This window comes from Aristolochia californica, unplaced genomic scaffold, assembly GCF_029961685.1.
Source record: "Aristolochia californica isolate CCGP_79_NKW_82.1479 unplaced genomic scaffold, dmAriCali1.0.hap1 SCAF_12, whole genome shotgun sequence".
NCBI lineage: Eukaryota > Viridiplantae > Streptophyta > Magnoliopsida > Piperales > Aristolochiaceae > Aristolochia > Aristolochia californica.
Window position 1 is genome coordinate 30351248 of NW_027181793.1, and position 15733 is coordinate 30366980.

The 15733-nt window shown below is 38.5% G+C and overlaps 2 protein-coding genes and 1 pseudogene across 2 annotated transcripts; 1 reads left to right on the forward strand and 2 right to left on the reverse strand.

The window, feature by feature from the left end:
* Window positions 1-5: 5 nt before the first annotated feature.
* LOC137945328 (two-component response regulator ORR3-like) lies at window positions 6-1588 on the reverse strand. Its single transcript, XM_068791171.1, has 4 exons — window positions 1314-1588; window positions 1137-1213; window positions 959-1036; window positions 6-345 (listed from the first exon to the last, which is right to left on the reverse strand). Exons 1-4 carry the CDS (start codon window positions 1555-1557, stop codon window positions 106-108), a joined length of 639 nt encoding a protein of 212 aa, XP_068647272.1. The 5' UTR covers window positions 1558-1588; the 3' UTR covers window positions 6-105.
* A 797-nt stretch (window positions 1589-2385) lies between these two features.
* Window positions 2386-10298, reverse strand: LOC137946166 (uncharacterized). The gene is made up of 5 exons (XM_068792377.1): window positions 10217-10298; window positions 9816-9992; window positions 4031-4219; window positions 3074-3934; window positions 2386-2846 (listed from the first exon to the last, which is right to left on the reverse strand). The coding sequence occupies exons 1-5, from the start codon at window positions 10229-10231 to the stop codon at window positions 2814-2816; spliced, it is 1275 nt and encodes a 424-aa protein (XP_068648478.1). The 5' UTR covers window positions 10232-10298; the 3' UTR covers window positions 2386-2813.
* Window positions 10299-11770: 1472 nt separating this feature from the next.
* Window positions 11771-13786, forward strand: LOC137946866 (pentatricopeptide repeat-containing protein At1g74850, chloroplastic-like; annotated as a pseudogene).
* The last annotated feature ends 1947 nt before the right edge of the window (window positions 13787-15733 follow it).

The window sequence follows — 15733 nt, forward strand, 5'->3', positions numbered from 1 at the left end:
TTAGATTTTAGAGAAAAAAAAAATTGGAGGAAAACTCTTTCCTAGTACATCTCCCTTTACAAAAAGAAATCTGGGGTCAGTAATGGATCACGAGTATGGCATTCGTCACTGAAGTTTCTCTAAACTTTCAACACTGGTTGGCAAAGACACCACTTCGTTTCCCCCGTTTCCTTCTTCTACTTTCACTCCTTTATTTATATAACTCCTCAAACGTTTCACGTCCGATAACTTCACCGGCTTCAATAGAAAATCCTCCGCGCCTTCCTCCAAACACCTGTCAATACGTGCCATCACATTTTCTGACGACATGATCACAACTGGGATCTCCTTCAAAGTCGAGGATTCCTGTTCGGAAGGGAAGAGGATGTTGAATAAGAGCTCTGCATAGATACTCCGTATCGAATAAAACAGAGGGGTTATAAGAATCTGAGTTGTTTTCTTTTTCGTGTTTCTTGGCCCCCAGTCAAGATATCAAATCTCCAAATAATATTATCCTTTTGGATTTTGGCATTTCATGACATCTTTCCGGACGTTTGATTGAAGCTCCATGGATCTCTGTAATTTCCTTGCCTCCTCCACGCACCGATTTGGATTTTTTTATTTTCACCCCTGGTGCACATTGGCCCGAGCTTTGCATGATTTACAAAGCTAAGGCCAATTAAATATGCGTATGTTTTTTCTTGGTAAACCAATTAAGAATTTGGTAAGCATATCTTTTATGCAAAATAAAAATCAGCGAATAATCATTAATCACTTATTTAGAAACAATTAATTCAAATATTTGGGGACCTGGGCCCTAGCTCATATTTTCAACTTTCAAAATCTTCAATGATGTTCTTTAAAGTCTAAATCTTTGAAAGTGAAGATTTTTCAAAATAGTCGGTGGAAGTGGGACATCTTTCGATTATGGTTCTCTGACAATTACGAGTAAAAAAAGGTAAAAGATGAAAACACGAACCTTGATCTTCTTGAGGAGTTCATATCCAGTCATTCCAGGCATAGAGTAATCAGTAATAATCATGTTCACCTCCATACCCTAAAAAGACGACGATTTTCTGTTAGATGATGGTAATTTTATCACACCAAAACATCCGGATTGTCATAAAATCTCGAACATAAACAGATCGATTTGTCACCTCGTAACAAGCCTCGCCTTTTTCTCCGTCCAAACCAAGAAGCTGGAGCGCTCTCGTTCCACTATCCGCAGTAGTCACTGATGAAACCCCAAGATAAACCAACCAAATTCAGTTATCCTGCGAAAAAATGCAATCACAGAAACCAAAGGAAACGAGAAATGGAGGCCGTCAGATTACCTCTGTAGGCGGAGATCTTGAGCAACCGCTCGATGACAGTCCGATCGACGAAGCTGTCGTCGATGGCAAGAACGTGAAAGTCTTGCGAAGCCACCATTTCTTTGATTCTTTCTGGCCGCTGCTTGTTCTTTTTCTTACAGTCGAATCGAAACCAATTGCAAGCAAGTAATAAGAGAGTAAACAGAATGGTCGTGGAGCGGAAGAAGTGGTGATGAGAGAGAGAGAGAAGGAAGGAGAGCGGCATTATAAATGAGGAAAACAAGTAAATCGTGATATGTGTGAGAGAGGAAGGAGATCTGCTTTTTCGCACTGGACGTGATACGGACCCACTATACGACGATCCGCAAGATCGCAGAGAGATTCCATTTGTGATTTGTCTCCTTTCGGAATGGGGAAAAGTGTGGCTGTATTTCGATTGTCGGGATACGATTTCGGATTTCCAAGTCAAAGGCGGCCGTGAGATATGGCAAACCCCTCTATTATTCTCTCCTTTTGCCGTGTCCGGGATTTACCAGATATGCCACCCTTTCCAACTCGATCCGACACGCAGGACGCGGCACACGCACGTTACTGCATGGAACCTGATGACGAAACCTACTAGAAATCGCCTGGACAAAACCCTCACACGGGCCCCACCCCCTTCCTACTTCCCATGATCGCATCGTATCGTATCGTATCGTATCGTATCGCATCCATTTGACGGAACTTCCTTAAACCAAGTGACCTCCTCTCTCTTTCCTTCAAGACTTTGATTCACAGCGTTACTCGAGGAGGGCTCATCACGTACTACGAGTCCTATATTGCAATTAAATATTGACGAAGCCGGTGGGGGTGGGACTATCTACTTAGTCCTACTGAGAATACTAAACAATTATTTAGACAATTAGATAGAACTGTAGAAGGGGAAGCTTCCCCACGTACCCCTTGGGAGATTTTGCCCAATTACCATGTTCGCAACACTTACTAGATGCCACCGGCAGCATTTTAATAACCCTCCACAGGTTAGGGTCAGGGCTAAATGCCCATCTAACCCCCCAGATTCCGTCCCCAATAAGACTGGAAGAGAAGCAGCTTCCATCACTATTCATTTTAGTTACAAAGAGATAATTTAGCAACAAATCACATTGGAAAGGTATAAATTGAGTTTCGTCGACAACATACATGAGAACTGGACAGAAAAATAGAAGAAGAATGTAAAATTTACCAGAGGTTATGGATTAAAACCGCAAGGGATTATTTCTAGGAAGCAGCTTCCAACCAAGTTCAATAAGCTCTGTCTCTTGCTCCATGTGACATTGCCATAAATAAGCTACACAGGAAAGGACATCTTGTGTGCCTGGGTCTCGACCAACTGGTGTTTACTCGTCCAACGGCCTCAGAAACAAGTTCAAGGAGATCTAATCAGTGTAAAGGCCGGACTTCTGAATTGCATTATTACTCAAATTTTCTCGTCAATGAATTTCTCACTCTTCTTTTGATGGATGTATCAAGCAAACAACTCTACCACCAACGTTTCTCTGACAATGATATCAGCTGCAAAAAGATTTTCAAGTGTCAAGATATGATTAGGTAGAGCAGTTAACATTGTACACACGCATTGTCAAAAGACCAGTTAACCACAAAAGATGTCTTTCCCACTTTTGGCTACACACAACAAAAATGACAGCCCCTTTTTTGCAGATGTGGAATGCATGGGATTTGTCAAAAACATATGATTTGTAAATTACAGAAAAAGTAGAAACAGTGAAAAATTCACCTACCTGACGTGCTACCTGCACCATTCGCCGACTGTCTCGAGAAGATTCTATCACCAAACTAGGTTTCTCTTGAGCAGGAAGTGCATTTTGCTTATCCCTGCCTCTCCACTTTGAGGTACTCTTCTTCTCTAAAATGGTCTCATCCTTGAGGTTGCTCAGAGGTTCTCTCTTTCGCTTCCTCCTAAAAGTGTATTTGAGATGTCCATCACTAACAGCTTGGGAAGGAACTTCATTTGCTCCACAAGTTTTCTCGTATGTCAGATCACCCATCACCAGAGGAACTGCAGCAGTCTCATGATTCACCTCACAAACTGAAGTTTCTTCAACATTCACCTCCTCTGTTTGCTGCTCACAATTCTCCTCGGTTCCAGCTTCAATGTTAGCTGATGTACCATGGTGAATATTCAAATTTTCTGAGGTTTTAGTGCTCTCTGGAGAAACTTGGGAATTGATGTCTTGTTGGTCTTCTTCTTTTTTCTGTTCTGTTGGCTTCGCTTCAGCTGCAAAAATTTTGACATATGAACACCTCCCCCTCTTGCGTCTAGATGAAAATCTCCGGAAGAACTTGACAACTTGACCTTTTTCATTATCAGATTCTCTCAAGCCCTTCAGGCTCTCAGCACCATTAACCGTATGGTCAATGTTAGTGGGGACTGATGCTCTTGTTTGCTCAGCAGTTTCATCTTCTCTATTAGTAAGTTCGTTCATTTCACAAGGATGTCCAGGAAGAAGCAACTTCTGTCCTGTCAGCACATTTTGCTCAAATGCTCGGATCCTCTGGGTACATCCATTTCTAAACAACTCCGTTTCTTTGCTTCTCATAATTATAGAGGCTAAATCAGGGTTACTCATCTCTGGTTCAGACTGTAGAACAGTTGTTTCGGAAATGAAGCAGCAGTTATAGTCAGTAATTTTCCAATTGAATTGGTAATATTAGTATAAAAGACATACAGAACTTACTTTTTGCTCTTTCACTGCTTCAACTCTCAAAGGCCCAACGAGGTTATATTTCAGCTTATCCAACTCATCCTGCACTTTATTCAACTCTTCCCGAAGGTCTTTCACAATATCCTCTGCTTCACAAAGCTGAGCTTCAAGCTCTTGAACCTTTCTTGTTTGATCAACGGATGCCTTTTCAGCTTTAGCAATCTAATTGAAGGAAAAAGAGATCAATTTCACACTAAAAACATAACATCTAAGTAAAGGAGAAAAGACTAACCAGATGGGACCACCTATGTGAAGACGAATATAATAAGCTTCAACTACTTAAATACATAATTACTGAAGAGATAGGATAACCAGAAGATATTAAAACTAATCCATATTTTATAAGCTCCCGATAATTAAATTTTTTTTCCTGTACTTGGTTTTAGATATTTTAGATTTTTTTAAATGAAAATGGAGTAAATTTGGCTTCAATTTTTTTTTTAACAAACAAGAACAGCTACTTGTTTATAAGTAATTTAATAGGTGAAACAAGAAATGGAATGCCAAACAGGTTCAAACCAGTTTTAGGGCTTAGTGTTCACCAGGATCAGGCAAAATTACTTCAGATCAAGCACAAAAATTCCTGAACTTAATTTTGGTAAAATACAGTCACAGTTTTGGCTGACTGAAGTCAATTATGAAAGCTCAGTCAAATTGGTTCTTTCCAAGAAACAGTTACCTCCACCAAAGAAGGATTCGTAACTTCCATTCAAGATGGGAAATTTTGTGTGGCTAGGGCCTTTGCCTCAATGGCCACATGGAAGAGGGAGGGGGCGGGGAGGTATACATATGAGGCCATGAATTCAAGTCTCACCCAGGGGAAATAGGATGTGTCTGTGTGTAATCAACATTCAAAAAAAAAAAAAAGGGGGGGAAATTTTATTCATATAAAAGATACAGTTTTTGCATTTGCAAACCAATGAGGAATATGTCAAAAACACTTCAAAGCCAAATATGTTACAGTATACAAAGTTTTTCAGAAGTTTTTGCATTGCATTTCTTGTATGCTTATATATTAATCTCTTTTTGTGCCTGAGCCTGTGACTCAGACGTTTTATCAGAAAGGAAGGTTGCTGTTCTTTATGTGACATATACAATTCAACTTTCACAGATCATGGGGGCATGTGTAATCAATGCTCCAACCAAAAAACCTTCAATAATTATAATTTAGTTCTATGCTGTTCTCACTGGTCTTTACTGTTCTTGAATGACTACACCTTGAACTTTTGAATGTCAAGATACGGTCAAACTCCATCCACACCAAAACTAGCCTTGTGTCATTGGTTAGACCATTGTGCACAGCACCTCACTATCTATCTCTAAAGAATAAACCTTCCAGACAAATGGCACTCATGCATGGGCGTGGCAGTTAACCTTGCACAACACCATATGTCAGCCTAGAAAGCCAAAATGGTTATGCAAACTTCTCAACATCTTTGTACTACTTTCCAGTTTGAATGTCACTAGATGTGTAATTGCATTGTCAGTAAGAATGATGAAATGACCAACATAAAGAAAATCCACCACCTGATTGTTTGTCAATGTTCTATATTTGTTGGAGGAAACATAGGAACCAGGTAAGATGAATCAATGTGAACACACACAAGAAAACCAGATAAAGAAGTAACTGATGTGAATACATAGTTCTATGAGTAACCATCACAAGTAACTTAAGCAAGGGTTATTTGCAATAATTAATGTGCAAAAAGGGGCCTTTTCAACTCCTCAGGATGAATTAATCCTAGGACTTTGGTCATTCCATGTAGAGAGAGAAAGAGAGGAAACCCTGGGTTTCCAGATCGGGTTCCCCATGAAACCCAACATGATGCTCACCCCTAGTTGCTTGAGTAGATGAAGCACAACCCAAGTGTAAAAGAAACCCTATAAACTAGATTTTAAAAAAAATATTGATAATAAACACACACAACCCTTATCCCTTGGTGAGATTTGAACTCAAGTTTGACCATCCCCTCCCCCCCCCCCCCCCCCCCCAAAAAAAAAAAAAAAAACAATCCCAAGGTGACTATTAAGCCCCTGGACACCCTATAAATTTGATTTTTGAGAACTCATTTATTCAGGTAGCCATAAAAAATTTCAAACAGCTTCCGTTCCATTTGACTTCTCTTTACTTGTGTTGAAGTGTGTTCTACAATTTTTTTTTGTTTTATTTGACACATCTTAAAATTCAACTGGGTTATGGGTCTTCAGATCAAAGAGAATTGTAGCACCAAAAGATCAAATTCACTCCTAGTATGCATGTCACAGTTACTTCCTTGTAAAGCAATGTCATTTCTTTCCAAATTGCCTCAGCAGTGCTGTTGACAAAGCATTATTGCATGGTCATACTCTGCATGCCTAAATGAGATGGTAGCCATGTCATAGTTGAAAGCTGCCTACCATGAAGAACAACTATATAAGATAAACTTGCATTATTTGGCAGCAGCTTGGAATTACTGCCAGAATGCAAGATATGGACTGATGCAGGGAAGGTCAATGCAAGCTTTGCCAAGCCAAATTAAGTTAAATCATCTTTAAGTGGCAAATATCATTTCTTCCTGTGTCCTCTATCCTCAGGACAATAAAGTTAAAATCCTCCATTGTTTGGTAATAATGGTACTTAAAACCTCACACTAACAGCCTCTACTATCCTTTCCACTTACTATGTGTAGGCAATTGTAAACCTTCGATCAGAGCCTGTATCCTCACTTCTCAACCCACCAAAACAGCCATAACTGGGGTGGAGCTCTGAGACAAAGTGACATGAAATAGTGTCGCTGTCAGTATTGAGGATATCAGCAACCAGGCACCACATTCACTGTCATCATGCATATACAAACTGTAAATAAAGGTCCCAAATCTAGTTGAAGCTTCTAATTCTTCAAATAGTATCACTCTGCCATCTATATCATCCACTTTTATGCTGGATCTCTGAAAAATAGTGCTATATCTCACACAGGTTCCTTTCAAGCTTGCATGCCCTAACAGGAGAACAATTTAATTTCTCCGCTACCACTTGAGAGCTAGACTTTGAGCTGTTAGTCCATGAGCTGGCTAACTTCAAGAGGGAAGCTGTTTTTATTTATGTTCTCCCTTTTCAACCAGAAGTGATGAGTTCAACTCAAATGAGAAGACCTAGCAGGACATTTTGTTCTCTCATGGTTGACTGGGATGCAATAGTCCACAAAGCTTGTCATTTTGGGGGGAGTGTTCAGAGGAGGTTAGTTACTTGAAGAGGGGTATTCTTGGATGGATATTTACCCTCTCATGCACAGGCAATGGCACAAAAGGCTTTTTTAATTGGGTGAAATAGCTTGTAGAGCAATCAACTTGGCATATCATAATTTACAACTTTGATGTGGATAAGTAGCAATTAGCTTACTAAATCAGCATTTGGTACAAGATGAACAAGAAAGATTCACACCTCTTAAAGTCTTCTTTCCTTTTTTTTTTTTTAATGGTAAAGTCTTCTTCTTTGGTAATTGTTGTTGTAACCTGAAGCCTCTTTTCCTCATCTACTCACTAGAACTTTAAGAAACTTAACTGTCCTCAATTAAACTACACCAGATGCATCAATAAACTTAGTTGTCCTCAACTGAGCTGCACCAGATGCATACTTTACCAACTGATATTTATGACTCCTTTAACGCTGTACAGAAAAAAAAATATATAAATCAGACAGCTGACGCTTCCCTTGTGGCAAAGTCAACAAGATTAACTCATTAAATTCGTTTTGATCTCCTTGCTAACAAAACAAAATCTCTCATTGAATACGAACCTACCTCCTCCCCCCATCTAAAGACGAAAGCATTTTGTCTACAGTTTGATGAGGATAAGAGCCCATTGATAGTACTCAAAAGGCTTATCTAAACAGAAATAACACCAGCATAAGCTTCCTTAATCCTATTCATTTACTCCTTTTTTCCTGAGCACCAATTTTCTTAACCATATTAGCACAGTTCCCTGAGTCAATCAACATCCATTATGTGAACAGCTGCATCATATCAAATGTGGCAGCCCACCATATAAAGGCAACAGGGTAGAGTACGATTTAACAATCCATGTAAGGCGTGGAGGCTAGCTTCATACCAAATCACCTAGTAAAGCTGCAATAAAAATGAAAAAGAGAATTGGAAATGAGACTATGAAAAGTTCCGAACAAAGAAGCCTCCTCTCCTTCATCAGTTGGCTTCTCCACTTCCTGCACCTACATAAGATCGAAACCTCTACAAAACTCAGTGTTTCTCCTGTTTTTCAAGAATCTGCAGGCTGCAGGATACCTTTCTCAAAACTTGGTTGCAACAACTAAGCCTTAGCATTTGTTTTGGACACTTCAGAAGCAAGAACTACTGTCCTACATACCAGAACCTAAAAGAGAAATAAATTAAAAAAGAAAAGTAAAGGCAGTGTGAATGGCCATCTGTTGCCACAGCAGCCATCACACGAAGTGCAACTCCAGAACTTCAAAGAAATCAAAATGAGTATATATTTTCTTACCTTGCTGCTGAAAGGAAAAGGTGATGTTGCTCCTTTCCTGACAATATCATTGCATTTGACTACCTTAGGTACCTTAAACATTTTGTGGACTACGGATAGGACCGTTTATGTGCCAATCAATTTGATCTCAAAAGATTTATGGAAACACAACTCAGTAGACATTTCCATAATCTTGTTGCTGAAACTGAAAGTTTCAGAACAAGAACAATCAAATGCCCTAAGGAGATCAAAGATTCCAATCAATTGAGCTAAAATATAAAAAAGAGCAAGTAGTAGAATTAGTACATTAGAAAGTGGTAAACCTTTTCCTATGTTGTGGTCTCCGCATAACAGGTCTGACCGCAATAAGATGAAGTGGAGAAATAGAGTAGAACAATAAGATTAGCAAGAGCTTCAAGGTATGAAATTTCATGGTATTTCCAAATGAACTGATATGAAATATGAAATAGCATGAAGATGCTTTTAGCACACATGAAACGTCGCCTGCCATATTCTAGTACAAGGTATTTCATTATTCATTTTGTTCACATACCAGTCAAACAGCTATACAGCAGAGAGGAGAATATATAAATTACTGTGAGCATGAACAAGGGGTAACCAGACACAGTTTTCTTTCATTTTTTTCTTTTTAAGGTGGCCTTCTTGAATGGCAACATGCTGACATTAAAGAAAACCACCAAAAAGATCAGGACTTCAAGTCAGGCAAGTATCACATATAGGTATACCAACTATTTATCTTATAAAGTGGTGGGCAAGACCCTTCAGTAAAAATGTGAAATCCTGTCACTGGGTTACTATCACTTCACCACAAGAAAGACAAACTCCAAAGAAAACAGAAGCAGCGGATCCATTCTACTCCAAAGACTTAGTAAAATGATCTTTTTAAAAGACATGAAATCAAATCAAGTATCTTAAAATATCTACAATAAAAAATTAAATCTGAAAACCACAAAACCAAGTCTCAACACAATGTCTCTTTTGGCGAGGCAGAAGATACATTCTCCTAAGAACTGATCATTCAGAAATTAATCATATAATTTAATTCCCTTATATGAAACAGCAACCACACGATACAGCAAGTAATATGTCCGACGATCAATAAAAAAAAAATCCACCAATGAAAATCATTCTGTACGAAGGATAAAACATCATAATGTGAAAACAAAACGTCTAAATCCTACCCAAAAAGTCAAAAGTTAGTTTTTATCAACACAGAAAAAAATGAAACGGGAGTCTTAATCAGACAAGCAAAAAAGGTAAAAACCTTAGAATCCATGACTTGCTTAAGCCGGAGGAGAGTGTTGAGAGCCTCTTCTTTTGCAGCAAATAGTTCTTGCTGGCAACGGAGAGCCTTTCGCTCCGATAGCAGAATTCGAGCCGCAGCCTCTTTTGCCGTGTTCAGAATTATATCCGCATATGCCCTTTTAAGAGCAGCCATTTTCTGGGAAACACCAAACAGAGTAATACTCATAAGATGACAATATTAAAATAAGAAATTGCACAATGAATGCAATAAGACTAGAAGCACAACTGACAACAGTTGACGGGACTTCGAAAACTAAAACAGTTCATCAGATACGATCACAGTTCAACAGTCCCAGGAGCAAACAAAGAGAAACGAAGTCAACACCAAGGTTCGAGATTACACTTAGGGTTTTATCTTACCTCGACTTCCTCCATTGCGAGGAAAGCAAAGAGGGGCGTTTTTCGGTTTCAGACCAGAACTGCGGAAAGTTTTGGTTGTTTCCTTTCGCTGCGAGCAGTGTCTGTTAAACTCTTAGTAAAATTATACTATTACCCCTAATAATTGTTCAAAATGACGGAAGTTATACCGCCATTTGATTCAGGTATTGTGATATCTCCACACCTGGTTTTTACAAATCCAAGCTTTAATTTCCATATTCGTTTCGAAAACGGCGACAAATGAGCCTGGTGCTATGACTTCAGAGCCTGTGACAATCGTATTGGGATTCGATTTTCCATTTAAGACGTAAACAACTCCTGTGAAGCGGGTTGGTTGGTGGCACCCGAAGGCCATGATCACTTGCGCGGTGCACGCTGAACCGCGTTCTCTTCTCCTTCGTGGAACCAGGCAAAGTACAAACATGTTTTCGTTTCTTTTCTTTTCTTTTGGTAAACAGAAAGATCCATAGAAAGGGTAATAAGGTAAAATACGACCGATTTAGGTATGAATGCAATTATCATATTATTTTTAAAAATAAATGACAAATAAAGCAATAACATGAGTAATTGTTGTTAATTTTATTATTTTCTAACTCAATAACATTTTTTAATTCGACTGCACCAATCCTTATACCTACAATTTATTGTACTTATCATCAATTTAAATTGATGTTTTAATTAAAATAATATAATTAATCAAATTTTTCGAAAACTACTTTAAAAAAAATAATATTTTTTAATAATTTTTCATTTATGAGTTAGAGCTTTTTGAACCGTCCATGTAATTATAATCTATTGTTGTTGTGTTATTGTTATTTTTATCCGAATAATTTATTTATATAAATAAATATTTTAAATAATTTAAGATTTCGATATTGTGTATTTCCTTGTTTTATTGGTAAATATAAATTTTATCAACATAAATTTGGTTAAAAGAGTATTTATATACAAAAATTATATAATTAAAATTTTAGATATTTTAATGTTTATTTTGGTGTATTTTGGTCAATTAAGTAAATGACGTCAGGGAATTCCGTTAAAAGCGGTAAATAAAATACTTTTGTTATTTAGTAGATTCTGTTAAATTCAGTTAATAAGTTTTTAGATATAAATATTTTTATAGAGGGGTGTATTGGTCTCTGTGAATCTCATATTAGAACATATTTAGGTATACTCACTAAGTGATCTTAATTAGAATTATGAAATCTAACAGGTTATAAAAGTTTAATTAATCCTTCTTCCAGGTGAAATAATCCCATTCTGTTCATTTTAAAACTTCAGGAAACTTAGATTCCTGAGTTAGTTAACCACAGTTTATAACGGTCTTTAACGGTTAACCTCATCCTCTCCGTATGAGCGTCTCCTTCTGGCTCTTCACCTGCAATTCTCGACAGACAAATGACCTTCAATCAGAGCAACAACTGAGATGAGATAGGAACCCATCAGAGAAAACACTCAAGATGTACCGCAGCTCTCTTCTCCCTCTCTTCCAAGCTTAACTCCGGTTAAAAAATTTCCCTTTCTTCCTAACGTTTCCTCGATGAACCTTGCAGAATCCCTCTAAAACCCCTCTTCAGCTTCCTAAACAATCCCTGCGCCAAGCCCAAAGAGCTCGTCCTAGGTAATCCTTCAGTTTTCGTTGAGAAGGGCAAGTATTCTCACGACGTCGAAACCCTAATCAACAAGCTCAGCAGCCTTCCCCCTCGCGGCAGTATTACTCGTTGCCTCGAGTTATTCAAGAATAAGCTCTCCCTCTCCGATTTTGCGATCGTCTTTGAAGAGTTTGTTCTCCGTGGTGACTGACAGAGGATACTTCGCCTCTTTAAATATATGCATCGACAGGTATGGTGCAAAACCAACTATCACGTCTACACTATCGTGATTAACCTTCTTGGCCGGCAGGGCTTTTTTGACAAAGCCCTGGACGTATTTGACGACATGCCCCAGCAAGGGGTCTCACGTTCCGTCCTCACTTCACTGCCCTCATAAATGCATATGGCCGAAATGGGCATTATGAAACTTCTTTGGAATTGTTGGATCGCGTGAAGCGGGAGAGAATTCCACCCACTGTCCTCACCTACAACACTGTAGTTACTGCTTGTGCATGTGGTGGAATGGCCTGGGTGGGTGTCTTAGGTCTTTTTGCAGAACATAGGCACTTAAAATACTTTGATTGGTTGCTATGCAGCCCGGGAACTTGGAGAAGATGCTGAAATGGCATTTCGTACCATGAATGAGGCTGGTGTAGCACCTGACACCGCTAGTTACAGCTCTCTTGTGGAGACATTTGCTAAATTAGGCACACTGAATAATGTTTCACTACTTCTGAAAGAGATGGAATCAGCTGGGAATGTTCCAGATGTTTCCTCATTCAACATCCTTATGGAGGCCCATGCACGGTCTCGGTCCATTAAGGGGGCAACTGAGGTTTTTCATCAAATGCAAGCTGCTGGTTGTGCACCCAATGCTGCAACCTACAGCATATTGTTAAACTTGTATGAGAAAAGTGGGCGGTATGATGATGTGAGAGAACTGTTTTTGGAGATGAAAGTAAGTAGCACTGAGCCAGATGCTGAGACCTTTAATATTTTGATAGATGTGTTTGGGGAAGGGGGTTATTTGAAAGAGGTGGTTACATAGTTTCATGATATGGTTGAAGAAAACGTAGAACCCAATATGGAGACCTATGAAGGGCTGATATGTGCTTGTGCTAAAGGTGGGCTTCATGGAGATGCTAAAACAATCCTTGCTCATATGAACGAAAATGGCGTTTCACCTAGTTCAAGGGCTTATACTAGGATTGTGGAGGCATATGGACAAGCAGGTCACTATGAGGTAGAACTTTGACCTCAATTTTTTATTTTGACTGACATCTCATGGTTTTGTGTCTTAAATTAGTAAAGGTTTAATAAGTTGAAATTTTGTAATTGTTATCCTGATTCTCCATATATGGAATCATGCATTGTTACTTCCTGTAGGAAGGAATTTGATAGACCCCCCATCCCCATCCTATGTGTACAGCAGAAAGGGCAAGGCAAAGCAAAGGAAGGACAATCAGTTAGATGAAGGGGAATTGAACACCCATGGAGCCAATGGGACCCATCCACTTGGCAGCAGCGAAGCTGTCCCTTAGAGGACTGTTAGTTAGCAGAATAAGGAATAAAGGAGACGGGTAGCAGAGGATGGAAGAGGCAAGAAGGAAAAAGGTGACCCAGGGACTTTACAATGAAGCCCAAGCAATTTTGTGGTGGATGAATGAAATGGGTGTTCAAGGGAATTAAGATTAGTTCAATGGTCTGATTGAGGCTTTTCGCCAGGCGGGCCAGTTTGAAGAAGGATTAAAAGCTTACTTTGATATGGAGAAGGCAAGATGTCATCCAAAAGAACAGACCCTTGTGGTCCTTTTGCATGTTTATTGTTCTGTGGGTCTAGTAGATGTGAGTAAACAGTGATTTAAGGAGATTCAAGAGTCAGGTGTTATGCCAAGTGTTATATCTGACTGCCTTCTGCTTGCAGTTTATGCAAAAAATGACAGGTCAGTGTTCTTTCAAAGTTCTAATCCTACAATTTATGTTTTCTGTTCTATTATTTTCATTTTCTTCAAATATTAGGATCGAATCTGACAAAAAATAGAATATGTCAAGGTGTTGAACTTGGAGATAGCAAAAGTACTATTCTGAAATCTAGATATATGGAGCAGAGTAAAGATTTGGCTAGAATGGATTTGGGCTGGACCACCTTAGTCCACATTTTTGGTCCTACTTATTTTCAAAGTGTTGAGGATTTATACACCTCTTGAATATCTAAGAGAATGTTCCAGCTAATTACTAAAACTGGGTTCAAGTCCATCTCAAAGTGATGTCTATGGGCTTCTCTAGGAGTCATTGCGATCATTCGCTGGTCATGAAAAAAGTCCTTCGGGGATCATAGTTTTACTTGTATATGTGGATGATATTATATTGTCTAGTAGTGATACCCCTGGAATTGAAGAAGTTAAAAGGCTACTGGCTACTCGCTTCCAAACCAAAAACTTGGGGGCATTGAAACATTTCTTGGGTGTTGAAGTTGTAAGAAGCAAAGAACGATTGGTGTTATCTCAAAGAAAGTATATAACCGATAACCAATAGATACTCTGACGAAAGTTGGACTCAATCTGTATGATGACCAAAGTGTAGAATTGAATGATAAAACATTGTATAGGAGACTAGTTGGGAAGCTTATATATGCCACAGTTACGTGCCCGGATATATCTTTTGGAATGAGTGTAGTAAGCTAGTTTATGGAGCACCCATAGAAGATCCATCTCGAATCAACTTAGAGGATTTTGAGACATTTTAAGGGAACACAAGGGAAAAATCTTTTCTTTAAAAATAATGGTCACTTGAAAATTATGGTTTTCTCTTATGCAGACTATGTTGGGTCGAAGCTAGACAAAATATCAAAACAAGCTATTGTGTCTTTTTGGGTGGCAACTTAATAAGCTGGAAGAGTAAGAAGTAGAATGTAGTAGCTAGATCCAGCGTAAAAGCGGAATACAGAGCTATGACCCATACTGTTAGCAAACTCATGTGGGTGAGATCAATTTCTAGGGAGTTAGGCATCCATCAAAATGAAACCATGACTATGTTTTGTGATAATCAAACCGTTATATTCATTACTAGCAATCCAGTTTTTCATCAGAGAACAAAACACATAGAGGTGAATTGTTATTTTGTCAGTGATGTTGTGATGAAGAAAGATGTGATCACCCCCTATGTTTGGTTGATTGATCAACTTGGAGATATTTTTACTAAAGCATTAGGAAAACGTAAATTCATGTACTTTTGTGACAAGCTGAACTTCATGGATATATATGCTTCAGCTTGAGGGGGAGTGTGAGAAAATCAAGTCAAGGGTATTTTGGTCATTTTACATAATCGGATACTTTATATTATGAGACCATATTTTTAAGCATGCTTGATTTAGTCTATGTACAAATTTTTATTTTCATAGGCAGAGTAGAATGAGAGTTATAAGGGAATAAGTGTTTTCTGTGTAAGAGAGGTATTTTTGTTATTTCTGTAATTTATAACTTAAACTTAATAAATAGCATTGAGGGTCATGCACAACCCCTAAAGCAGCTCATTCAGGGCTTTGCCTCCATCTTCTCTTCTTCCTCTCTCTCTCTCTCTCTCTCTCTCTCTCTCTCTCTCTCTCTCTCTCTCGGTTTTCACACTTTTTACAGGGTTGTTAAGAGCTAAACCTATTGAAACTTCTAGGGAAGTTGGTCATAATCTTCATGAGGAGAACAATGATGAGCTTAAAGATAAGACTATCTACAAGAGGTGGGTAGGCAAACTTATTTATACCACAGTGAGTGTGGTCAACCAATTTATGAAGCACCCAAGAAAGACTCACGTAGAAGCTGCATTGAAAATATTGTGATACTTGAAGGGTGCACCAAGAAATAAGGTTGTTATATGAACCACATAGACATTTGCGGATTGTAAAATATTTCGA